A 27,152-nucleotide genomic window follows, 5' to 3' on the forward strand; every position below is an offset into this window, starting at 1 on the left:
TGGTGAGGAGATAAACATGGCGGACTGTGTACAGCTCACTGAGGGGCGGAGCTATGCTAATTGGGCGGAGTCCAATAGCAGTCATGGGCGGGGCTTAATCAATGTGACATCACTTTGGAGCACATCCCTGAACAGCTCATTTTTAGACGCCGTTTCAGATTTATCGGGAAAACAACAATACCACAATAGGTTGGTTGTGTACACACACTGCGGACACATAAATATGTTCGAAAACATTATAAAAGTCAATTTTGCATAATATGTCCCCTTTAAGCTATCCGGATACAGAAGCCACATGAGTGTAAACGCACCGTGTCCTGATTGGCTGATGATCCGATCTGCTTGATCACATGTTTAAATGTCCTGCATCCTTCATAGAAAATATTCTGCATGTGCGATGCATACACAAGTGTGCACGTGACTTTTTATACTTTCGGTTTGTTTAAAGCTGCTGTAGGGAGTTTTGAGAAAACGTTGACTTAGCCTGAAAATTTGAACAAGCACAACTTACAGGTCCCACCCCCTTGCTCTCTGCTGCGCTACAGCCCTCCCTCCACAGCTCGTCCTCCACAGCGGAGCCTGTCGTGAACGCGCAGGCTAGTAAACAGGGCCACCGATAACAGCGGATAAAAAGTTATATGGCACATTCACTAATAGGGACTAAACGTCAATAATATGCTTTACATTGACTATGGCCTGCCCATACTTTGACTACAAACTTGGTCCTCAAATCATTATGTATTTTGCAATACATGTAACTTTATAACGTTGCACTCTTTCTATAAGTTATAATTAGCTAGTAAGATAACGTTAATATAACGTTACAGTATGTAAGTAATTATTCTAGCGATATATAATGCTAGATAAGGTGTGCTAGTACATTATTTCAGCAACATGACAAGCCAGTGAATTAGCAGGTTTCAATTGTTGCTTTGCAGAGTGCGTGACATTTTATCAGCTAGAGTTTTGACACCGAGTCAATGGGCTCTGTGTAATTCTTTCTTTTTCGCTTGTTTATCGTCATCGGTCTTTTTCCTTTTACCTCTTTGTTTTATGAGCAGGTGTCACTCGAGAATTGGCAGTTTAGGTTGTTTCTCCGTCATAAGCACAGCTGCAGCACGCCGGCAATCTTGAGTTTGAACGACGGCTCGCGCTGTGCAAGAGAGGGGTGTGATCAGCGCGGACACGAGCGTGATTGACACTGCTAAGACATTCCTCCTGGCTCTGATTGGTTGTTTCTGACCGGGAGCGTGTATTTCTTGCAAATGGCAATAGGACCACTGGGAGGAGCCAGAACAGCTTGATTTTTTCACAGATTATCTGTCTCATATTCTACTGTCAGGACATAATGACAGTTTTAACAAATACGTAAAAAATATTTTTTACAAAAGCTACCTACAGCAGCTTTAAGTGTCACGTTTTTTTTTTTTACCAAACCGTGCCGTTCTAGTTCACACGCACACACACACACACACACACACTAGCTGCAAAACTTTGACCTCAATACACACTCACTGACACTTTCCTAAAAACTCCCTCCAGTGCTGCAGTCTCCATTCCCGAGCTGTTGCTAAGATACTAACTCTGCCATCCCTAACGAGAACAAGTTTATAAATAAACCGCACTGAGGCGTTGAACCGAGCCCTGCCCAGCGAACGCCACTGCGCATCTCGTCTGCGCACCTCGCGTTCATGCAGCAGAGCTATGGCAAGCCGTCTTAACTTTTATTCATTTCCAGGATATGAATACTTCATTTCAACAATTCAATTTTCACTAGTTAAAATTATAATTATTGATATCAGGAATAATATTTCTACTAGTAACAATGTCAATTTTTGATATCAGGAATTACATTTTCACTAATAACAATGCTAATTCTTGACATCAACAGTTACATTTTCACTCGTTAAAATGATAACTCTTGATATCAACAATTGAATTGCAACTAGTAAAATCTATAATTCTTGATATCTGTAATTGTATTTTCACTAGTGAAAGGTCACCATAGGCTGCCATTCAAAATCAATTCTTGATATCAAGAATTTTTTTCTTACTAGTTGAAATTCCAATTTCACATATCAGAAATACAATTCTTACTAGTAAAAACCTTTATTTTTGATATCAAGAATTAAATTGTCACTAGTTGAATTGTCTATTCTTGATATCAACAATTGAATTGCTACTAGTAACAATGTTCATTTTGGATATCAATAATTCAATTTTCACTAGTGACAATGTTCATTTCTGATATCATGAATGTGATTGTTACTAGTAAGAAAGCCATTTTAGATATATGAAATAATATTGATATCAGAAATACATTTTCAGATATCAAAAATGAACATTTTTACTAGTAGCAATTCAGTTGTGGATATCAAGAATAGACATTTTTAGACTAGTGATAATTTAATTATTGATATCAGGAATTCGCATTTTTACTAGTAACAATGTAATTATTGAATTATCTACTAGTAAGAAATCAATTCTTGATATCAACAATAGATTTTGAATGGCAGTCTATGGTGACATTTCACTAGTGAAAATACAATTGTTGATATCAAAAAATGTAATTGTTGATATCAACAATTCATATCCTGGAAATGAATAAAAGTTAAAACGGCTTGCCATAGTAGAGCAGCGGCTCACAGCGCGCGTTCACGCAGATACTCACTCAACGGGTAATCCATGGTTTCGCTGGGGGGGACAGTCCTTTAAACTTTCCATCTTTAAGTAAAAGCATGTTTAGAAAGCGGATAGTTCTGCTAAATACAGATTGCATGAGCCGTGTTCAATGGAAATGTCAATAATAATCTGGGAATGTGCGTTCCATGAAAACACCAACGTTTTTAAAAGCAACGTGACATTGTGCTGAATTAGCTTTCAAATGCTGTATTGCTTTTATGTCTTATACAATTATGAATTCATTTAACTGTTTAAAAGTTTGAACTCTCTAAAATGAAGTCTTTTGGCCTTCGATTTTTGAGTCGTTTTAAGATTTAGGACGGATAAGCCCTCGAAAAACTCATATCAATTTGGGAAAATGGGGACTTTTTTTGCATTTCTGTAAGTTACAGTAGAAGCAAACGTGGCGAAATTAAAATAATGGTTATGGTAAACATGAAATAGCTCCTAATGAAAATGTATGATTATGTTTTGTACTATTTTATTCAATATTTTATTTACTTACTTGCCTATTGTTTATATTGTTACCATTTTATTGACTAACTCCTTTTTTAACGAATGCTTTTGTTTTAGTGGTTTGTTTACATATTGTTTTATATTATTTCTTGTTTACAAATAACAAATCATAAAAAAAGTCTCTTCTGCTCACCGAGGCTGCATTTACTTGATCAAAAATACAGCAATGAAATATTATTACAATTTTAAAATAACAGTTTTCTATGTGTATATTTGTTAAAGTGTAATTTATTCCTGTGATCACAGCTGCATGTTCACCATCATTACTCCAGTCTTCAGTGTCACATGATCCTTCAGAAATCACTCTAATATGATGATTTGCTGCTCAAGAAACATTAATGATTATTATCAGTGTTGAAAACAGTTCATATTTTTGTGGAAACTGATCCGTTTTATTTTTCAGGATTCTTTGATGAATAGAAAGTTCAAAAGAACAGCATTTATTTGTAATATCTGTAACAATATAAAAGAAATATATACACTACCGTTCAAAAGTTTGGGGTCGGTACGATTTTAAATACTTTTAAAAGAATTCTCATCTGCTAACCATGGCTGCGCTTATTTGATTAAAAATACAACAAAAATCAGTTATAGTATTAAATATTATTCCAGTGTAAATCAGCTGTTTTCTGTGTGAATATATAGTAAAGTGTAATTTATTCCTGTGATCAAAGCTGAATTTTCAGCATCACCAGTGTCAGTGTCTTCAGTGTCACATGATCAGTGGCGTAGGTTTGATTTTGAAATTGGTGGGGACGGGGACATCAACATAAATATATTTTAAGTTTTGATCGAAATTATTGCTAGGGATATATCAGTGTCACGGGATATTGGTAGGGACACGTCCCTAGCGTCCCTACTAAATTCTACGCCCCTGCACATGATCCTTCACAAATCAGTATAATATGAGGATTTGATGCTCAAGAAACATTTATTATTATTATCAATGTTGAAACAGTTGTTGGTCTGTCAGTTGTACAGTTTTTTTTGTTGTTTTTTTAGGATTCTTTGATGAATAGAAAGTTCAAAAGAACAGCATTTGTTTGAAATAGAATCTTTTGTAACATTATAAATGTCTTTACTGTCCTTGATAAATAAAAGTATTGATTTCTTTCCTCCAAAAAATAAAAATAAAATTCTCACTGACCCCAAACTTTTGAACGGTAGTGTATATATTTTTAAATTAAATGGTAGTGTATTTTCATTCAATATAAACACATTTTTGGCATTATTGTGCACAGGCGTGGACTTCTCCGCCATCCGCGGCCGGTTCGGGGAGGAGTTCTTCGGCTTGTGTCTGGAGGAGAACGAGAGGGTTCTGCGAGCTCTCGGCGGGAACCTGCAGGACTTCTTCAACGGCTTCGACGCTCTCCTCGAACACATCAGGACGTCCTGCGGCCGCCGGGCTTCGTCCGAGGCTCCCTCTTTCCTATGCAAAGATGCTCCTCAGGAGGAGGACACAAACGCGCAGAGCGAGGGAGGACGAACTCTTCTCCTCCACTGCTTCAACCCCGACCCTACGGTGGGCGTGGCCATGCCGGGATTGATCCGAGCCGCCGCCCGGCGCATTTACCAATCAGATGTCTCGGTGGAGGAAGCTCCTCCCACATGGCTTCACACAGCCAATGAGGACGGAGAGCTCTCGGCGGACTCCTCCCCCTCGTCTTCTCCATCTCCACCTTCATCTTCATCTCCTGCATGTTTGTCGTTCCTCATCCGAGAGGTCCGGACTCAACCCGCCGCCTCGTCTCCACACCCCCGCCAGCTGTCGCGCTCGCCGTTGGATTTGCGCATCGGTCTGAGCACGTTTTGCCGGGCTTTTCCCTTCCACCTGGTGCTGGGACCCAACATGGAGGTTCTGCAGGTCGGGGAGGGTCTCCGAAAACAAGCCAAAAGCGACCCGCACCGAACACTCACATTCATCAACAGCTTTGAACTGGTGTCTCCCAGAATCCCCTGCTCCTTCCAGAACATTCTCCTGCGGCTTTCCACGCCGTTCACCATCCGTACACGACCCGACGGATCGGCGCTCGACGGCAGAGAGAAGGTAAGAGTAGATGCGTAACTCATCTGAATATGTGTGTCTATGTGTTGTTGTTTTGAATGATTCGTTAAAAGGAATCGACTCGAAAATGATTCATTCACAATATGGGCATCATTAGCTCTGACTCTAGCCGGCTGAAAATACCAGATGAACTGATTAGCCGAGGGAATGTTCTTATGGGTTTGAAAAAATGTTTTTGGAGGCTATGGTGCCCCTAAAGTGACATGGAGATGGAACAATTATATTTCAATGCTTTTGCGTTGTCTTTTGCATTCGCTTGTTGCAAGAGAGTTTTGCGAGAGAACGCAAAAGCATTTAAATATATTTTTTACTCCCATCTAATATTATATTATAGTATTTCCACCACCATGCCACTTTAGGAGCCCCGAAAAATCCACTGTTATCGTTAACTAAAACATTTGAGTTAATTAGGAAAAAAAGCTAAAAATAAATAAATAAACTATTAGATGATCTTTTTGAAATGTTGCCCTGGCAAGTAACTGAAATATGTTTTTAGTTGAAGTACTAAAACTACTAACTGAAATCAATCTAAAACTGAAGCACACAAAAGTAAATTAAAAATATTTTAAATAATTTTAACATTTTACAAAAGCACATAAAATTACTCCAAAAATTAAGCCATTAAGAGTTTCAGATGTCTTAATTTTGAGTCCACATCGTTAACTAAAACTATTTTAAAAAAGTTGTTAATTGAAATAAAGCTAAAATAAAATAGATTATAAATATTAAATGTAAAACTTAAACTAAATGTAAATTTCGAAATGTAATAACTGGCATGAGTTGAAGTACTAAAGTTATGAGCTGAAATAAAACTTAAACTGAAATAAAAATAAATTAAAACTATTTAAAAAAATACTTTTAACTCGTTTTTAAAAAAGCACATATAATAACTAAAAATTAAACTGAAAATAAAAAAATAAAAGCTAATTAAAATATTTATAAAAAGTATATAAATAATACAAAAATAACAAAGATTTCGAAGGATTTTAAAAGAGTTAAAAAATCCATTAAAGCTAATCAAAATGTACAATGATCCATATGAAAATCAGCTTCACTCATAATCCTTTAATTGGCTTGAAGAAAATCTTAAAATTACAACATTGTGGAAGTGTTTGTGTCTGCTCATCTCATAAATACGATCATTATGACATGACTTTACAGCAATATTCAACAGTACGTGTACGCTGAAAGCTGTTGCCAAACCCGTAGGATTATTTCCTAAATCTGTGCATATTATTATGAAATGATTTGGACAGAGATGCTGCTTATGCTCCGACATCTTTCAGCCTGGAGAGAAGCTTTACCAAACACACACACACACACACACAGACACACACACACACACGCGTACAGCTAGATTGAGAATGAACAAACACAACCTGCCATGATGAAACCAGAAGATGACAAATCAGTGGCTGGAGGAGCGAATGTGCAGTTAATAAACCTTTCAAGATGACGACATATGATGACAAAACTACAGATTTCCACTTCATTTTTTAAAATCTGTTCATTTGTCAACAATAAATCTTTCCTGAAGAGTTTCTTGGCAATGGAGAAAATGAATATACAGAAGTGTTTTGCTTCAGAACCCAGATTTAACTGTTATAGAATCATAAATACTGAAGTATATTAATATTTCCATGAACTGAATGTAATATCCAACCATATACAACATTTATAACATCACACAGGCTGAATAGAGAAATTGACAATATTTTAAATGTTGCTAATGCAGTTTGGCAAGATATTTCAAAATTTTCATTCACATTTTTAGAGGGCTATATGTAATAATTTCCATGTATTAATCTTTTTTTACTGTGAACAGCTTGTAGCAAAACCTAAAAAACGAGACCTTCGACGACTTCCTAGATTGAAAGCCTGTTGACTGATTTTTATGTGAATGACTCGGGATGTTTTCGACGGGAAAATCAAAATGATGTGAAATGTATGCCCTCCTCTCTTTCAACCAATGACACATCTAACGAATGCTTATACAATGTTCAGGATAATACCGAAATAGGCGTTTTGTACTGTAATGTCAACGTGTCACGCAAAGAAAAGGGCTTAATCCAAACTATAGTCTGACAGATCTCAGCCGTCCGAATGCTAGATCCAACGCGCTGCAACTAACCGAAATAACCGTCATCTTTTATATCCTTCCGATTAAATATTTCGTTGCAACAGCTTTAAGTTTTGAATGCTGGCGTACGACATGATATAAGCAGGATAATCCACGGCTTCTTCGCCTCCATGTTGTGCGTTGAAACCGTTTAATGCACATCTATATTCTCAGTTACGTCATCTGTCGACATGATGCCGCTGAATCGCAGAGCTGGTGCGAATAAATCCACATCGCCAAATGTACGCACGGCAAATGTACATATTCATCTAAACATCGCTCTCCGCGGCGTGGACGATGTCGGGATGTTCGTTAACAGTATATCGGGGCCTTGAGTCACGTTCAGTCTCTCGTACAGTGCCTTACCTGTGCAGGAGCGATATGTTGCAGTTCACTGAATGACCACCGGTGTCGCTATTAACAAGGGTTTCTAGGGATGCCCGATATATCGGCCACCATATCGGTATCGGCCGATATATGTTCATTTTTAATGTTATCGTTATCGGCTCGATAAAAAAATTTGTCCGATATATTAAAACCGATAAATACTGTATTATTTCCCTCAGCTGAGACGCTTCAGATGCGCACTGTTCAACATGATGGTTTTGAATTGCTTGAAATATGATTGGAATCACTTCAAAAAGGAAAATAATGTTAAGTGCAAATCTGTCATATCGGCTACATGAAATTATAATGAGAGCATCATTATAATTGTGTTTCAAATTTTTTTTTCAATTTCAAAACACTTTATTTGTCCCCAAGGGGCAATTAATGAGGCCACATAGAGTAACGTAAACATTATACATTAAAACATCCTACATTAAATAAATAACACAATGTGCATGAAATACATATTAATGAATACCTAATATATCTATTAAAAAATAATTAAATCAAGACATGATAATGTGTAACACATGTGTGTTTGGGACGTGGCTTTTATTTTTTTTTTTTTTTTTTTTTATATATATATATTTTAAAAATGTTGTTAGTTTTGTTCCAACAGAACAAAGCAAACTAAAATAAAAAATAAAAAATTCTCAAATCAATTCTCAATAAAATAAAATAAAATAAATAGATAGGTTACAGGGGAAGATACATACACATTCACAGGAATAGGCTTCTCGTTTTGAGCCAACACAACAGCTTTCAAGAAAAATGTAAGCAATCGTCCAATGTGAGAGAAAAATAGTCCAAATAGGGTGTCCATATCCGACCGAATACGTCTGTAGAGGAATGTAATATACATGTTAAAAATTCCATTGGGATGAGCTCTTTCACAAGGTTATGCCATTTTTTAATTGAAGGAGTTGTCTCACTTATCCAAAACATCCAAATGTTCGTTCTTGCAGCAAAAGTTAAAATACTAAAAAGTCTTCTATGATATTTATTCAAAATAATACCAGCCGGCCCGGCAGACCTAGAATAAGTGAACAAGGATCAACATCAATTATCATTACCAGAATATTGCCAATGTGGTCTGCAATTTTCTTCCAAAACAACTGAATTTTGTGACAAGACCAAATACAGTGGGGACGTGGCTTTTAATGGTGAGGCTTTTGTATTTTTTATCTGGCTTTCCAAAAATTATATAAAAATTTGGATTTAGATTTATTGGCCAATATATCGGTTATCGGCTTTCAAATCCAAAAATTTATCGGTTATCGGTATCGGCCAAAATTTTCATATCGGTGCATCCCTAGTTTCCAAATTCTACGTATAGCCCCTTTAAATAGTTTTAGCTAACGATAAAAACACTTGCGATTACGACTAGTGAACAACACTTTGCCCCGCTTTAAACGCCTGTTTATTGTGCTATCATACCTATGCATGATTATATGACTGGTTGCATTTTATTATTATTTGCATTTGGCTTTGTTGTTCCCTCGTTGTGTCCCATCAGAACTGAAAGTCACGTTCTCCTCGCCGACACCGAGCTCACTCAAAAGCTCTGATACATTTCAAGGTTTCATCTCGGTTCCGCGTCATTTAGCAGGAGCTTTTATTTTTATCTGAGTAATTTGCAGGGTGCTGATGGCAGGAACAGGCCGTCCCGCTGGAGACATCAGTGCCTCGCTCAAGGGTACAGTGGGGATTGTGTTAGGTGAAACTTGGTAACAAAGCACTTTTCTTCAGTGTGTGTGTGTGTGTGTCCTGAAGCTGGCTACTGGACTGAGGAAGATAAATCTCAACAAATATGAATAAATTGCATAACACAGTGTCAGCACTAAAAGAGTGGGATGCAGTGCAACAGAAATAATTATTTCAGAAATAATCATTAAATAGTCATTTGTAGTGACATCATGACTAGAAATGGTGCAATTTTGAAGATACGACTAAAACTAAAACCATAAAAATATGTTTAAAGGTGAACTAAGTAACTTTTTTACCTTAACCGAACAGCTTTGGAGTCATTGTAATGTTTATTACTGATTTCGTGTTGAATGGTGGTCGTCTCGCACCCCCCTGGTGCCTGTGAGCCGCAAAACCACCCTTGCAACTTTGGGCCGCCGGCCTCAGTGTTAGGAAGTATCGTGTGATATCAGGGCTCGCGAGGTAACGGATTGCTTTACGGCAAAAAACAGATCTGATAAAATTCTGATAAAATGAGCATCAAACAGAAATAACCCGGCGCCGTATACATGTGGTGTTCGAGGAGCACATACAATATAGACTGCCGACAGTTAAACAGGGCGCGCGCAGCTCTTAAAGGGGCCATACCTTATTTCCACTCGTTACAGCGTCCATCCTACTGAACAGGTACCGGTGTACAGGGGGAGGGGATCCGGCCGTGAGTGCGAGCCATCTCTGCGTGAGTGCTATTCACGACAGTACAAGTAGTCCAAAGCGACTCTAGGGGTCGCTGTTTGACAAAAATGGAATTCCTGCATAGTGCTGCTTTAATTTAAAGGGATAGTTTACTTTGAAATTAATTTTAGGTATGTTTTAGCTTACCTCAAGGGCATCCAAGATGTAGGTGTCTTTGTTTCCGCAGTATATTCAATTTTGATATTTTTAGGTCAAACCGTTCTTGTCTGTCAGTCATATAATGCAGGTCTATGGTCACCACCTCAAAGAGCATGCACAGAGAAGTCCAAATTAAACATGATTTAATGACTCGTAAATGTAAGTACGCAAGACACGAAACGAGCGGTTTGTGTGAGAAAACGAACAGTATTTATATCGTTTTTACCTCTTGTAAACACAGCCACGTCCAAGTGATCTGAGGGCGCCGGCGCTTCGGTCTGCGCAAGCGCCTGAAGTGATCTCTCGCGTGTGTACGTCACTCATTGTTTACACAGAGATTTTGCAAGTGTTACCTTTCACTGTGAAGATCTAAACATATTTAGATATACAGGAAATCGCAATGGAAGACGATTTCGATATATCAGTTTAGTGTAGTTTAGTTTATTAGTTTATAATAACGTGGACACTCCCTTTTTGAAAGAAAAAGAGCAGCTTTAGCCTCTACGGCTAATTTCCAGCTGTAGTCCCCGGCCAGTTGTCAATAGGCATACATCAAAAAATACATTACAATTATATTTACAGCAGGACTTATTAACCCTCATGTGGTGTTCGGGTCAATTTGACCCGGAGAAGATTTTCTTTTTCCCGAAAATACTAGTTAATGTTATCGCTTTGGACTGAAACTTAGTGACTTTGTTCCCAAACGGTTTAACTAAATCTCAGGGTTTTTTTTGAAAATTTTCTTATTTTTTTGTGGGAGTTTTGTTACCTTGTTACACTTGTGGTGTTCCCGGTCAAAAATGACCGGCCTATAAAAAATAGCTTATAAGTCACTCATTATACCATATTTTCACCCAATCTTGGATTCAATCTTTTTGTCAACTTGTTCTCTTTCAATTAGGACTGGTTTTATATTTCTGTTTGCATCTGATTAATCGTGGGCCTCATTTGTCTGAAAGTAGGCATCTCATTTTTTGAGTAAAAAACAAATAATTTATGAGTAAATTTGGAAATATGAAAAAAAAAATGAAAAAAATGGCTACTGTTGATCACACTAGTCTACTCTAATGTTTCACCAGGAATTTTGTTTTGAAACTTTTGTTTTGTAAAAAATATGGCACATAGTCACACTTGTGGTGTTCCCGGTCAAAAATGACCGGCCTATAAAAAATAGCTTATAAATCACTCATTATACCATATTTTCACCCAATCTTGGATTCAATCTTTTTGTCAACTTGTTCTCTTTCAATTAGGACTGGTTTTATATTTCTGTTTGCATCTGATTAATCGTGGGCCTCATTTATCTGAGAGTGGGCATCTCCTTTTTTTAGTAAAAAACAAATAATTTATGAGTAAATTTGGAAATATGAAAAAAAAAATATGAAAAAATGGCTACTGTTAATCACACTAGTCTACTCTAATGTTTCACCAGGAATTTTGTTTTGAAACTTTTATTTTGTAAAAAATATGGCACATAGTCACACTTGAGGTGTTCCCGGTCAAAAATGACCGGCCTATAAAAAATAGCTTATAAATCACTCATTATACCATATTTTCACCCAATCTTGGATTCAATCTTTTTGTCAACTTGTTCTCTTTCAATTAGGACTGGTTTTATATTTCTGTTTGCATCTGATTAATCGTGGGCCTCATTTATCTGAGAGTGGACATCTCCTTTTTTTAGTAAAAAACAAATAATTTATGAGTAAATTTGGAAATATGAAAAAAAAATATGAAAAAATGGCTACTGTTAATCACACTAGTCTACTCTAATGTTTCACCAGGAATTTTGTTTTGAAACTTTTATTTTGTAAAAAATATGGCACATAGTCACACTTGAGGTGTTCACGGTCAAAAATGACCGCCCTATAAAAAATAGCTTATAAATCACTTATAATACCATATTTTCACCCAATCTTGGATTCAATCTTTTTGTCAACTTGTTCTCTTTCAATTAGGACTGGTTTTATATTTCTGTTTGCATCTGATTAATTGTGGGCCTCATTTATCTGAGAGTAGGCATGGTCAAAAATGGTCACAATGGCCGACCATTGAAAGTGAATGGGAGAGACTGAAAATAACAGAACAATTTAGTTTTCAGGAGCATGTTCATTATTTTCATGTACACATATGAGCATGTGTGCTTGCAAACATCGAGCCCTTGGACCTGTGCATGTATCGATACATTTATACACACGCTACCCAGACACACACACGTTAAAACACACAAACTTTTTTGAGTATTACACACATTCTTTTTTCACAGAGAGAAATTTGATTCTACCCTAACCTGCATCTAATATACATTTATCCATCTGACATTACCACAATAACAATTTGCATAATATTGAATGCATCTATCATCATAGTACACTGAAAATAGTAAAGGTGCTCCTGTCATTTGTGAAGTGTGCATCTGTGTTTGCGTTGAACCTAAAATATGATGTTATGAGTTTAGCCCATGGCTAATGCAGACGAGGGGTGTTTTAGTTGACTTTTTAGTCATTTTGTTTAGTGCATTTTTATTCGTTTTTGTTCTTTTTAAATATTACTAGTAAGGTTTAATTTATACTTGTTCTTAATTTAATTTTAATTTATTTAATATAATTGTGTATTTCCAGTGAGTAATTGTATTATACTTATTATACTTAAATATGTCTAAAATGTGTGTGTGTATACACATATATACAGTATATATATTTATAATATATATGCATAGATAAATGGGTGTGTGCACACACACACATATATATAATATATATATAAATATATTAATGTTTATACACACATATATTATATAAACAAAAACTTTAATGTTAGATGTGATTAATCGTGATCAATCTATTTTTAAAGCACTATTATAATATACTCATATTATAAAAACACATATTATATTATATTATTGTATTATATTATATTATATTATAATATATAATTTTTTTATAATTTTTTATTTAATGAATGTGACAGTAGAGTCAAAGGTATGAAGATATAAATATTATATATATATATATATATATAATTTATATTATTTAATATTTTTATATAATTTTATTTCAGATTTATTTTAATTAACTTTTTTTTTTAAAATAGTTTTAGTTTTAATGAATGAATGTGACCATATAGTCAGTGGTGTCAAGAAGATATTGTATAATGTGATAGAAAGTGTATAGTTGTGTACTTGCATTGAATGCATCCTCAAACGTATGCACTGAATGAAGCATGTATGAATTGGAACACACACACACACACACACACACTCTCTCTCTCTCTGATTAGCACCTTGCTGCGCTCTGGAGTGCAAATGTCTTTCTAAAGCTCCTCTCTTCGCCCCTCAGTCTCTTTAATCTGTTGTTCTTTGAAGGATGGTGTTGTCAGATCTGATGTGTGTAAATGTGTTTCGGTTTGTCACAGAAAGCCGTTTGTTGTCTTGTCATGTAAAACGCAGCTGAAGTTAAAAGCTCAGAATCAAGGTGGCTTTGCTAACAGAGAAAATAAATAATTAAACAGAGGAACCAATCATGGAATTAGAAGTCAGGTGTCAGTCTCAGTCTCAGCAGAACGACAGGAACCACAGATTGTGAATTAGTTGAGTTGTTTGATTCACCCAAAAAACACTGACTCTTTCTGGCTTACTTCACTAGACTAGAAATATCTGTCTATCCATCCATCCATCAGCCAGCCAGCCATCCATGTATCTATCGTTCCATTCATCCATCTATCCATCCATCTATCCATCCATTCATCTATCCATCTATCTTTCTATCTATCTATCCATCTATCCATCCATCCATCCATCCATCCATCCATCCATCCATCCATCCATCTATGTATCTATTGTTCCATTCATCCATCTATCTATCTATCCATCCATCTATGTATCTATCGTTACATTCATCCATCCATCCATCCATTCATCCATCATCCATCCATCCATCCATCCATCCATCCATCCATCCATCTATCCATCCATCTATGTATCAATTGCTCCATTCATCCATCCATTCATCTATCCATCCATCCATCCATCCATCCATCCATCCATCCATCCATCCATCCATCCATCCATCCATCCATCCATCCATCCATCCATCCATCCATCCATCCATCCATCCATCCATCCATCCATCCATCCATCCATCCATCTATGTATCTATCGTTACATTCATCCATCCATCCATTCATCCATCATCCATCCATCCATCCATCCATCTATGTATCTATCTATCCATCCATCTATGTATCAATTGTTCCATTCATCCATCCATTCATCTATCCATCCATCTATGTATCTATTGTTCCATCCATCCATCCATCCATCCATCCATCCATCCATCCATCCATCCATCCATCTATGTATCTATTGTTCCATCCATCCATCCACCCATCCATCCATCCATTCATCCATCCATCCATCCATCCATCCATCCATGTATCTATCGTTCCATTCATCCATCCATGTATCCATCCATCCATCCATCCATCCATCCATCTATCGTTCCATCCATCCATCCATCCATCTATCCATCCATCCATCCATCTATTGTTCCATTCATCCATCCATCTATCCATCCATCCACCCATCCATCCATCCATCCATCCATCCATCCATCCATCCATCCATGTATCCATCCATCCATCCATCCATCTATCGTTCCATCCATCCATCCATCCATCCATCTATCCATCTATCGTTCCATTCATCCATCCATGTATCCATCCATCCATCCATGTATCCATCCATCCATCCATCCATCTATCCATCTATCGTTCCATTCATCCATCCATGTATCCATCCATCCATCCATCTATCGTTCCATCCATCCATCTATCATTCCATCCATCCATCTATCCATCTATCGTTCCATCCATCTAATTAAATTCTCAGTTCAATTCTGAATGATGCACAACATGTGGGAAACTTTAATGGTGTTTAAAATGTGCTCACAGATATAGACTGCTGTACAGAAACACACACAGAGATATTAGCTCATATTCTGCTGTTTGCACATCTTGAGATCGGTCTGACAATGAAACGTAGAGTGATTGATGCTGAACTATTTGTTATGGAAATCTGTGTTTCCGTGTGTGTGTGTGTGTGTGTGTGTGTGTGTGTGTGTTGAAGCCAGAGGAAGCATATGTCTGTGTCTCAGGGCCGATTATATATTTATTGCATGGTTCTATAAACGGTTCCACTGCAGTGAAGCTTGAACTCTTGCCAGGATGCAGGATTCTGCTGTGCTGAAACCCTCTCATCGCAGGAGGGACGGTTCGGCAGATGCTGGTTTAGACCTTCAGTGGTTGTGGTGTAATGGTTTTGTAACTCTGGGGTGAAATCTTTCCAGTCCTGGGTTCAGTGTAAAAATCTCCACCTTATTCACAAACCACATTTCAGCTTAATCAGTTTCTGAGTCATGCATAATTAAAGTCCTCCTTTCTATGTAAATTACAGTTACGTAGATTGTGCCTTATCCACTAAAGTCAATACAACTACTATTCAAGAAGTTAAGGGGTTATATAGTGAGCTATGGTTAGTACAGTGGTTATTATTTACTCTGAGTGTGGGTTATGTTTAGTACAGGGGTTATTATTTACTCTGAGTGTGGGTTATGTTTAGTACAGTGGTTATTATTTACTCTGAGTGTGGGTTATGGTTAGTACAGTGGTTATTATTTACTCTGAGTGTGGGTTATGTTTAGTACAGGGGTTATTATTTACTCTGAGTGTGGGTTATGTTTAGTACAGGGGTTATTATTTGCTCTGAGTGTGGGTTATGTTTAGTACAGGGGTTATTATTTGCTCTGAGTGTGGGTTATGTTTAGTACAGTGGTTATTATTTACTCTGAGTGTGGGTTATGTTTAGTACGGGGTTATTATTTACTCTGAGTGTGGGTTATGTTTAGTACAGGGTTATTATTTACTCTGAGTGTGGGTTATGGTTAGTACAGTGGTTATTATTTACTCTGAGTGTGGGTTATGTTTAGTACAGGGGTTATTATTTACTCTGAGTGTGGGTTATGTTTAGTACGGGGTTATTATTTACTCTGAGTGTGGGTTATGGTTAGTACAGTGGTTATTATTTACTCTGAGTGTGGGTTATGGTTAGTACAGTGGTTATTATTTACTCTGAGTGTGGGTTATGTTTAGTACGGGGTTATTATTTACTCTGAGTGTGGGTTATGTTTAGTACGGGGTTATTATTTACTCTGAGTGTGGGTTATGTTTAGTACGGGGGTTATTATTTACTCTGAGTGTGGGTTATGTTTAGTACGAGGGCTATTATTTACTCTGAGTGTGGGTTATGTTTAGTACGGGGTTATTATTTACTCTGAGTGTGGGTTATGTTTAGTACGGGGTTATTATTTACTCTGAGTGTGGGTTATGTTTAGTACGGGGGTTATTATTTACTCTGAGTGTGGGTTATGTTTAGTACGAGGGTTATTATTTACTCTGAGTGTGGGTTATGTTTAGTACAGGGGTTATTATTTACTCTGAGAGAGGGTTATGTTTAGTACGGGGGTTATTATTTACTCTGAGTGTGGGTTATGGTTAGTACAGTGGTTATTATTTACTCTGAGTGTGGGTTATGGTTAGTACAGTGGTTATTATTTACTCTGAGTGTGGGTTATGTTTAGTACGGGGTTATTATTTACTCTGAGTGTGGGTTATGTTTAGTACGGGGTTATTATTTACTCTGAGTGTGGGTTATGTTTAGTACGGGGGTTATTATTTACTCTGAGTGTGGGTTATGTTTAGTACGAGGGTTATTATTTACTCTGAGTGTGGGTTATGTTTAGTACGGGGTTATTATTTACTCTGAGTGTGGGTTATGTTTAGTACGGGGTTATTATTTACTCTGAGTGTGGGTTATGTTTAGTACGGGGGTTATTATTTACTCTGAGTGTGGGTTATGTTTAGTACGAGGGTTATTATTTACTCTGAGTGTGGGTTATGTTTAGTACAGGGGTTATTATTTACTCTGAGAGAGGGTTATGTTTAGTACGGGGGTTATTATTTGCTCTGAGTGTGGGTTATGTTTAGTACGGGGTTATTATTTACTCTGAGTGTGGGTTATGTTTAGTACGGGGTTATTATTTACTCTGAGTGTGGGTTATGTTTAGTACAGGGGTTATTATTTGCTCTGAGTGTGGGTTATGTTTAGTACGGGGTTATTATTTGCTCTGAGTGTGGGTTATGTTTAGTACAGGGGTTATTATTTACTCTGAGTGTGGGTTATGTTTAGTACAGGGGTTATTATTTACTCTGAGTGTGGGTTATGGTTAGTACAGTGGTTATTATTTACTCTGAGTGTGGGTTATGTTTAGTACGGGGGTTATTATTTGCTCTGAGTGTGGGTTATGTTTAGTACAGTGGTTATTATTTACTCTGAGTGTGGGTTATGTTTAGTACGGGGTTATTATTTACTCTGAGTGTGGGTTATGTTTAGTACAGGGTTATTATTTACTCTGAGTGTGGGTTATGGTTAGTACAGTGGTTATTATTTACTCTGAGTGTGGGTTATGTTTAGTACAGGGGTTATTATTTACTCTGAGTGTGGGTTATGTTTAGTACGGGGTTATTATTTACTCTGAGTGTGGGTTATGGTTAGTACAGTGGTTATTATTTACTCTGAGTGTGGGTTATGGTTAGTACAGTGGTTATTATTTACTCTGAGTGTGGGTTATGTTTAGTACGGGGTTATTATTTACTCTGAGTGTGGGTTATGTTTAGTACGGGGTTATTATTTACTCTGAGTGTGGGTTATGTTTAGTACGGGGGTTATTATTTACTCTGAGTGTGGGTTATGTTTAGTACGAGGGTTATTATTTACTCTGAGTGTGGGTTATGTTTAGTACGGGGTTATTATTTACTCTGAGTGTGGGTTATGTTTAGTACGGGGTTATTATTTACTCTGAGTGTGGGTTATGTTTAGTACGGGGGTTATTATTTACTCTGAGTGTGGGTTATGTTTAGTACGGGGTTATTATTTACTCTGAGTGTGGGTTATGTTTAGTACGGGGTTATTATTTACTCTGAGTGTGGGTTATGTTTAGTACGGGGGTTATTATTTACTCTGAGTGTGGGTTATGTTTAGTACGAGGGTTATTATTTACTCTGAGTGTGGGTTATGTTTAGTACAGGGGTTATTATTTACTCTGAGAGAGGGTTATGTTTAGTACGGGGGTTATTATTTGCTCTGAGTGTGGGTTATGTTTAGTACGGGGTTATTATTTACTCTGAGTGTGGGTTATGTTTAGTACGGGGTTATTATTTACTCTGAGTGTGGGTTATGTTTAGTACAGTGGTTATTATTTACTCTGAGTGTGGGTTATGTTTAGTAAAGGGGTTATTATTTACTCTGAGTGTGGGTTATGTTTAGTACAGGGGTTATTATTTACTCTGAGTCTGGGTTACACTACAATGAGTGTGGGTTATGTTTAGTACGGGGTTATTATTTGCTCTGAGTGTGGGTTATGTTTAGTACAGGGGTTATTATTTACTCTGAGTGTGGGTTATGTTTAGTACGGGGGTTATTATTTACTCTGAGTGTGGGTTATGTTTAGTACGAGGGTTATTATTTACTCTGAGTGTGGGTAATGTTTAGTACGGGGTTATTATTTACTCTGAGTGTGGGTTATGTTTAGTACGGGGTTATTATTTACTCTGAGTGTGGGTTATGTTTAGTACGGGGGTTATTATTTACTCTGAGTGTGGGTTATGTTTAGTACGAGGGTTATTATTTACTCTGAGTGTGGGTTATGTTTAGTACAGGGGTTATTATTTACTCTGAGAGAGGGTTATGTTTAGTACGGGGGTTATTATTTGCTCTGAGTGTGGGTTATGTTTAGTACGGGGTTATTATTTACTCTGAGTGTGGGTTATGTTTAGTACGGGGTTATTATTTACTCTGAGTGTGGGTTATGTTTAGTACAGGGGTTATTATTTGCTCTGAGTGTGGGTTATGTTTAGTACGGGGTTATTATTTGCTCTGAGTGTGGGTTATGTTTAGTACAGGGGTTATTATTTACTCTGAGTGTGGGTTATGTTTAGTACAGGGGTTATTATTTACTCTGAGTGTGGGTTATGGTTAGTACAGTGGTTATTATTTACTCTGAGTGTGGGTTATGTTTAGTACGGGGGTTATTATTTGCTCTGAGTGTGGGTTATGTTTAGTACAGTGGTTATTATTTACTCTGAGTGTGGGTTATGTTTAGTACGGGGTTATTATTTACTCTGAGTGTGGGTTATGTTTAGTACAGGGTTATTATTTACTCTGAGTGTGGGTTATGGTTAGTACAGTGGTTATTATTTACTCTGAGTGTGGGTTATGTTTAGTACAGGGGTTATTATTTACTCTGAGTGTGGGTTATGTTTAGTACGGGGTTATTATTTACTCTGAGTGTGGGTTATGGTTAGTACAGTGGTTATTATTTACTCTGAGTGTGGGTTATGGTTAGTACAGTGGTTATTATTTACTCTGAGTGTGGGTTATGTTTAGTACGGGGTTATTATTTACTCTGAGTGTGGGTTATGTTTAGTACGGGGTTATTATTTACTCTGAGTGTGGGTTATGTTTAGTACGGGGGTTATTATTTACTCTGAGTGTGGGTTATGTTTAGTACGAGGGTTATTATTTACTCTGAGTGTGGGTTATGTTTAGTACGGGGTTATTATTTACTCTGAGTGTGGGTTATGTTTAGTACGGGGTTATTATTTACTCTGAGTGTGGGTTATGTTTAGTACGGGGGTTATTATTTACTCTGAGTGTGGGTTATGTTTAGTACGGGGTTATTATTTACTCTGAGTGTGGGTTATGTTTAGTACGGGGTTATTATTTACTCTGAGTGTGGGTTATGTTTAGTACGGGGGTTATTATTTACTCTGAGTGTGGGTTATGTTTAGTACGAGGGTTATTATTTACTCTGAGTGTGGGTTATGTTTAGTACAGGGGTTATTATTTACTCTGAGAGAGGGTTATGTTTAGTACGGGGGTTATTATTTGCTCTGAGTGTGGGTTATGTTTAGTACGGGGTTATTATTTACTCTGAGTGTGGGTTATGTTTAGTACGGGGTTATTATTTACTCTGAGTGTGGGTTATGTTTAGTACAGTGGTTATTATTTACTCTGAGTGTGGGTTATGTTTAGTAAAGGGGTTATTATTTACTCTGAGTGTGGGTTATGTTTAGTACAGGGGTTATTATTTACTCTGAGTCTGGGTTACACTACAATGAGTGTGGGTTATGTTTAGTACGGGGTTATTATTTGCTCTGAGTGTGGGTTATGTTTAGTACAGGGGTTATTATTTACTCTGAGTGTGGGTTATGTTTAGTACGGGGTTATTATTTACTCTGAGTCTGGGTTATGTTTAGTACGGGGTTATTATTTACTCTGAGTGTGGGTTATGTTTAGTACGGGGTTATTATTTAATCTGAGTGTGGGTTATGTTTAATACGGGTTATTATTTACTCTGAGTGTGGGTTATGTTTAGTACAGGGGTTATTATTTACTCTGAGTGTGGGTTATGTTTAGTACGGGGTTATTATTTACTCTGAGTGTGGGTTATGTTTAGTACGGGGTTATTATTTACTCTGAGTGTGGGTTATGTTTAGTACGGGGTTATTATTTACTCTGAGTGTGGGTTATGTTTAGTACGGGGTTATTATTTACTCTGAGTGTGGGTTTGTTTAGTACGGGGTTATTATTTACTCTGAGTGTGGGTTATGTTTAGTACGGGGTTATTATTTACTCTGCGTGTGGGTTATGTTTAGTACGGGGTTATTATTTACTCTGAGTGTGGGTTATGGTTAGTACAGTGGTTATTATTTACTCTGAGTCTGGGTTATGTTTAGTACGGGGTTATTATTTACTCTGAGTGTGGGTTATGTTTAGTACGGGGTTATTATTTACTCTGAGTGTGGGTTATGTTTAGTACAGGGGTTATTATTTACTCTGAGTGTGGGTTATGTTTAGTACGAGGGTTATTATTTACTCTGAGTGTGGGTTATGTTTAGTACAGGGGTTATTATTTACTCTGAGAGAGGGTTATGTTTAGTACGAGGTTATTATTTACTCTGAGTGTGGGTTATGTTTAATACGGGTTATTATTTACTCTGAGTCTGGGTTATGTTTAGTACAGTGGTTATTATTTACTCTGAGTGTGGGTTATGGTTAGTAAAGGGGTTATTAAGGACTGCAGTGTTAAGTGTGTTATGGTGTTCAGAATCTCAAACTCAGTATCTTTTTAAAATCCCTCATTTATAAAAGCATATCAATCTGAAACTAGAACTATGTTATCAGACACACCATTGTCATCTGTTGGCCCATAAACCTGGTGAAAAAACCACAAACCCTGAACGTGTCCCTGTGTGACTGAATGCTGACCCTGAGCATCACAGTCCACAGCCGGTTACATAACAGGACAAATATATCGATTTCACACACCGTCTGCTTTTTCAAATGCTCTGATAGAAACAAAAGAGAATTTGGGATGTCAAAAGAAAGTTAATTATGAAGAAATGTGATTATGTTTACGAAAATGCGTGTGTGTGTGTGTGTGTGTGTGTGTGTGTGTGTGTTTCATCGCCTCGGTCCTGGCTGCGTAGATGTATTATGCAGAGTTGGGGAGTTCTGCTTAAATAATGCAGTATGCTGCAAGACTGGGCCGTGTGTGTGTGTGTGTGTGTGTGTGTGTGTGTGTGTGTGTGTGTGTGTGTGTGTGTGTGTGTGTGTGTGTACACTTCTGTACTTCAACTCATAACTCTGAAACTTCCCTGTTTCTATGGCGATAACAGGACTGTGTCCTTAATCCAGCAGATGCACACATACTTGAATACTGTGCAGTTTTGCTGTCAGGTTTCATGTGTTCATAACTACACACACACACACACACACGTAACATAAACTTACTCCAATAATCTTTGTTTTATTTACAAAATCTAATAATCTAATACATTACCAAGACTCATGTTGCAAAACACAAATTATACAGGATGAGTTACACACTGAAATAACATTTAAGCGCTTCATTCATTCATTGCATATTCTAGATATATTCTCATTAAACATGCAAAGAACATTGAATAGTTGTTAAAGAATTCCACCATAGCAACTGAATCCTAATAAAAGAACAGCCTCACTCTTTCTCTCTCTCTCTTCGAGTGAAGTGATGAGATCCAGTAAGAGAGAGAGAGTGTGTGTGTGTGTGTGTTTCAGATGTGAAATATACAGCACTAAAATACGATATGCTTTGTTGTTTTTCTTGACAAACATGTAAACATATTCATACGAGTGTCTTCATAGCAACACCAACTCATCGAGCTTATTGCATTAATATTAATTCTCAGCAAATAAATTGAATTTGTAATATAATACGCATATTTGCTTTTCCATTTTACTTTCCTTGTATGTGTGTGTGTGTGTGTGTGTCTTTTTCAGGTGATGGAGCTCAAAGGTCAGATGCTTCACCTCCCTGAATCGAACTCCATCATGTTCCTGGGCTCGCCGCGTGTTGATAGGCTGGAGGAGCTCATGGGGCGGGGCTTACATCTGTCTGACATCCCTATTCATGACGCCACACGTGATGTAATTCTGGTGGGTGTTTCAAACGACATCATTAGGCTTTCAATGCATCGGTCGTGAACATCAACACTCAAAAAAATGCAGGGTTGTTTCAACCCAAATTTGGGTCAAATAAGGACAAACCCAAACGTTGGGTTACAAATTTTAATTAAAAAATTTAACCCAACGGCTGGGTTTGTCCATATTTGACCCAAAGTTGGGTTGAAACAACCCTGCACTTTTACAGTTAGGCTATTAAATTATACTAATTGATGGAAGAAATGTCATCAGTATTATTAATAAATGAAAGTATTTATTGAATGTATGTGCCTTTCGTAATATATATTTCTATTGCTGTTGTTTTGGCTTCAGGTCACTTGTGGTAAAATCTAGGGATGTCCCGATCCGATAACGCGATCGGAAATCGGGCCCGATCACGTGGTTTCAGACTCGATCGGAATCGGACGTTACCTCCCGATCAGGACTCGGATATATGTAAATTAGGGGTGTAACGGTACATGTATTCGTAATTATTGAACCGTTTCGGTACGAGGCTTCCGGTTCGGTACGCATCCAACCCGAACGATTCCTAGGACCATTTTTCCTGCAGCCAAAATCAGCGCTGGCGCGCTCACCACAACGTTGCGCAACATTAAATGGCAAACGTAATGAAAGCGGAACGAAACTGCGCTTCTCATTATATTGTGCTTAACGGACGATTTATCAGTTCAGACAGCGCGAGATCAAGCGACGCTGTGCTAAGAGATCCGGTGAAGAAAACATTTGAATTCGCCACTGAAGTAATAACATCGCTGCGAGATCTAGTGAGAAGCATTCACATTTCTCCGTTATTAACCGTAGATCTCTATTAGATCAAACAGCGCTGACGTGGACACCAGGAGAAACATTGTGCCGTGAATGAACATGGATTTAATGTTACACTTCAAAACTCAAATAATATATAAATATATATTTAAATGTTATTTTTAATGTGATTACCAAAACATTATTTGTTCATCCTTCAAAGATTACCCCCATTTATAAACCTGAAAGTTTCAAGATGTAGGAAAACTCAAACTTATTTAAAAATAGTTTTTCTTTTAATAAATAGGAAATTTCTCTGGCATTTCATTTTTTTATACACTTTGGAAACATTTTTATTTTTTGTTTACATGCCTGCCGGGTATTTTAAGTTGAGCTGCTATTTGTTTTTATTAGACTTTTTCTATATTTACTGTTGCACTAAAGTCCAAAAGTGAAGATTTTATGTTATTTATTACTTGATTGTTCAAGCTACCTCACAGAAGTGCTCTGTTTGTTAACAGACTTGTTGAATGTTAAAATAAGGTAAAAAAAAAAAAAAAGGAACATCCTGGATCTGTTTTTTCTCTCTTCTTTATTATTTTTTTTATGTATTATATAAGTATCGGATCGGGACTCGGTATCGGTAGACCTCAAAATCAAATGACTCGGACTCCAGGGCAAAAAAACCTGATCGGGACATCCCTAGTAAAATCCACCTACCGTCACGTATTATAATCACGATAGTTCCAGTTCTGGATGTCAGTGTTGTTATTGTTTACTAAAACTAAAATTGAAATAGATATGAAATGAACAGTGTTGGGGAAAGCTACTTTTAAAATGAATGCATTACAATATTGCGTTACTCCTCAAAAAAATGACTAATTGCGTTATTTTTAATGAAAAGTTATGCTTTTTATTTAAAGTACTTTTGCGTTACTTTTTCTCACCTGGGCTGGACTTGCTTGTTTCTTTTTTAATAACAACAATAAAATTGATATTTTTGGCAAATGTTAAGGCCCTTTCACACCAAAAGTTAAATGAATAAGCCTCAGGCTGAAGGAAATGCATATTTACGCGTGTACAGTAGAAACCGCTCAAATAAACCTTTCAGCTGCTGTTATTCTGGATTAATTTTTGCTTATTAGTATGGTTGAATTAGATCATTGAAGATCAGCAGTGTGGATCAAGATCAAGACATTGGTTAATAAAGTGAGATTAAATACATAAAGTATATTTGTGTAATTTAATATAGTTAATTATGAAAGTTGTGTAAAATTCTGAGATTGCATTTTACTGTTTTTATTCATTTTGAGGAATACTGAATGTTTTCGTGCAAGTGAGAGGAGTAAATGCATGTTCACATTTAGCCAAGAACTAAAATAACCATCGTACACACACACACACACACACACACACACACACACACACACACACACACACACACACACACACACACACACACACACACACACACACACACACACACACACACACACACACACACACACACACACACACACACACACACACACACACACACACACACACACACACACACACACACACACACACACACACACACACACACACTTTTTTTTTCCCTCAACACGAGGACAGGAGAGCTGTCAGTCAATAAATGTGAAAAAGTATCTAGTGTTACTTATTTGAAAAAGTAACTTGGATATTTTGTTGTAAATTGAAAAAGTAATGCATTACTTTACTAGTTGCTTGGAAAAGTAATCTGTTTACACAACTCAAGTTACTTGTAATGAGTTACGCACAACACTGGAAATGAATATCTGGAATAACTCAAAACTAGTAACTTTTCATAAAAAGTAACTAAGTAACGCAATTAGTTACCTTTTTCAGGAGTAACCCAATATTGTAATGCATTACTTCTAAAAGTAACTTCCCCTAACACTGATCATAACTGATGACTTGTGTAGGTTAGCGAACAGACGAAAGCTCAGGATTTTGTGGTAAATTTCAAAAGTTATGCGTTACTTTACTAGTTACTTGAAAAGGTAATGTGTTACTTTACTAGTTACTTGAAAAGGTAATGTGTTACTTTACTAGTTACTTGAAAGTAATGTTACTTTACTAGTTACTTGAAAAGGTAATGTGTTACTTTACTAGTTGCTTGAAAAGGTAATGTGTTACTTTACTAGTTACTTGAAAGTAATGTTACTTTACTAGTTACTTAAAAAGGCAATGTGTTACTTTACTAGTTACTTGAAAAGGTAATGTGTTACTTTACTAGTTACTTGAAAAGGTAATGCGTTACTTTACTAGTTACTTGAAAAGGTAATGTGTTACTTTACTAGTTACTTGAAAGTAATGTTACTTTACTAGTTACTTGAAAAGGTAATGTGTTACTTTACTAGTTGCTTGAAAAGGTAATGTGTTACTTTACTAGTTACTTGAAAGTAATGTTACTTTACTAGTTACTTAAAAAGGCAATGTGTTACTTTACTAGTTACTTGAAAAGGTAATGTGTTACTTTACTAGTTACTTGAAAAGGTAATGCGTTACTTTACTAGTTACTTGAAAAGGTAATGTGTTATTTTACTAGTTACTTGAAAAGGTAATGTGTTACTTTACTAGTTACTTGAAAGTAATGTTACTTTACTAGTTACTTAAAAAGGTAATGTGTTACTTTACTAGTTACTTGAAAAGGTAATGTGTTATTTTACTAGTTACTTGAAAAGGTAATGTGTTACTTTACTAATTACTTGAAAGTAATGTTACTTTACTAGTTACTTGAAAAGGTAATGCGTTACTTTACTAGTTACTTGAAAAGGTAATGCGTTACTTTACTAGTTACTTGAAAAGGTAATGTGTTACTTTACTAGTTACTTGAAAAGGTAATGTGTTACTTTAGTTACTTGATAAAGGTAATGTGTTACTTTACTAGTCACTTGAAAAGGTAATGTGTTACTTTACTAGTCACTTGAAAAGGTAATGCGTTACTTTACTAGTTACTTGAAAAGGTAATGTGTTACTTTACTAGTTACTTGAAAAGGTAATGTGTTACTTTAGTTACTTGATAAAGGTAATGTGTTACTTTACTAGTCACTTGAAAAGGTAATGTGTTACTTTACTAGTTACTTGAAAAGGTAATGTGTTACTTTACTAGTTACTTGAAAAGGTAATGTGTTACTTTACTAGTTACTTGAAAGTAATGTTATTTTACTAGTTACTTGAAAAGGTAATGTGTTACTTTAGTTACTTGAAAAGGTAATATGTTACTTTACTAGTTACTTGAAAAGGTAATGTGTTACTTTACTAGTTACTTGAAAAAGTAATGTTTCTTTACTTGTTACTTGAAAAAGTAATGTTTCTTTACTAGTTCTAGTTACTTGAAAAGGTAATGTGTTACTTTACTAGTTACTTGAAAAAGTCATGTGTTGCTTTACTAGTTACTTGAAAAAGTTACTAGT

The 27,152-nt window shown here is 36.4% G+C and overlaps 1 protein-coding gene across 1 annotated transcript in view; it reads left to right on the forward strand.

The window, feature by feature from the left end:
- gucy1a2 (guanylate cyclase 1, soluble, alpha 2) overlaps window positions 1-27,152 on the forward strand; it is a 63,597-nt gene that overhangs the window by 13,313 nt on the left and 23,132 nt on the right. The window contains exons 4-5 of the mRNA XM_056264141.1: window positions 4,440-5,245; window positions 22,786-22,941. Coding sequence (XP_056120116.1) covers window positions 4,440-5,245; window positions 22,786-22,941 — 962 coding nt within the window. The remainder of the gene's footprint in view (window positions 1-4,439; window positions 5,246-22,785; window positions 22,942-27,152) is intronic.

The sequence above is a fragment of the Rhinichthys klamathensis genome, unplaced genomic scaffold, assembly GCF_029890125.1.
Source record: "Rhinichthys klamathensis goyatoka isolate OS25496 unplaced genomic scaffold, OSU_Roscu_1.1 h1tg000216l_1, whole genome shotgun sequence".
NCBI classification, from domain to species: Eukaryota; Metazoa; Chordata; class Actinopteri; order Cypriniformes; family Leuciscidae; genus Rhinichthys; species Rhinichthys klamathensis.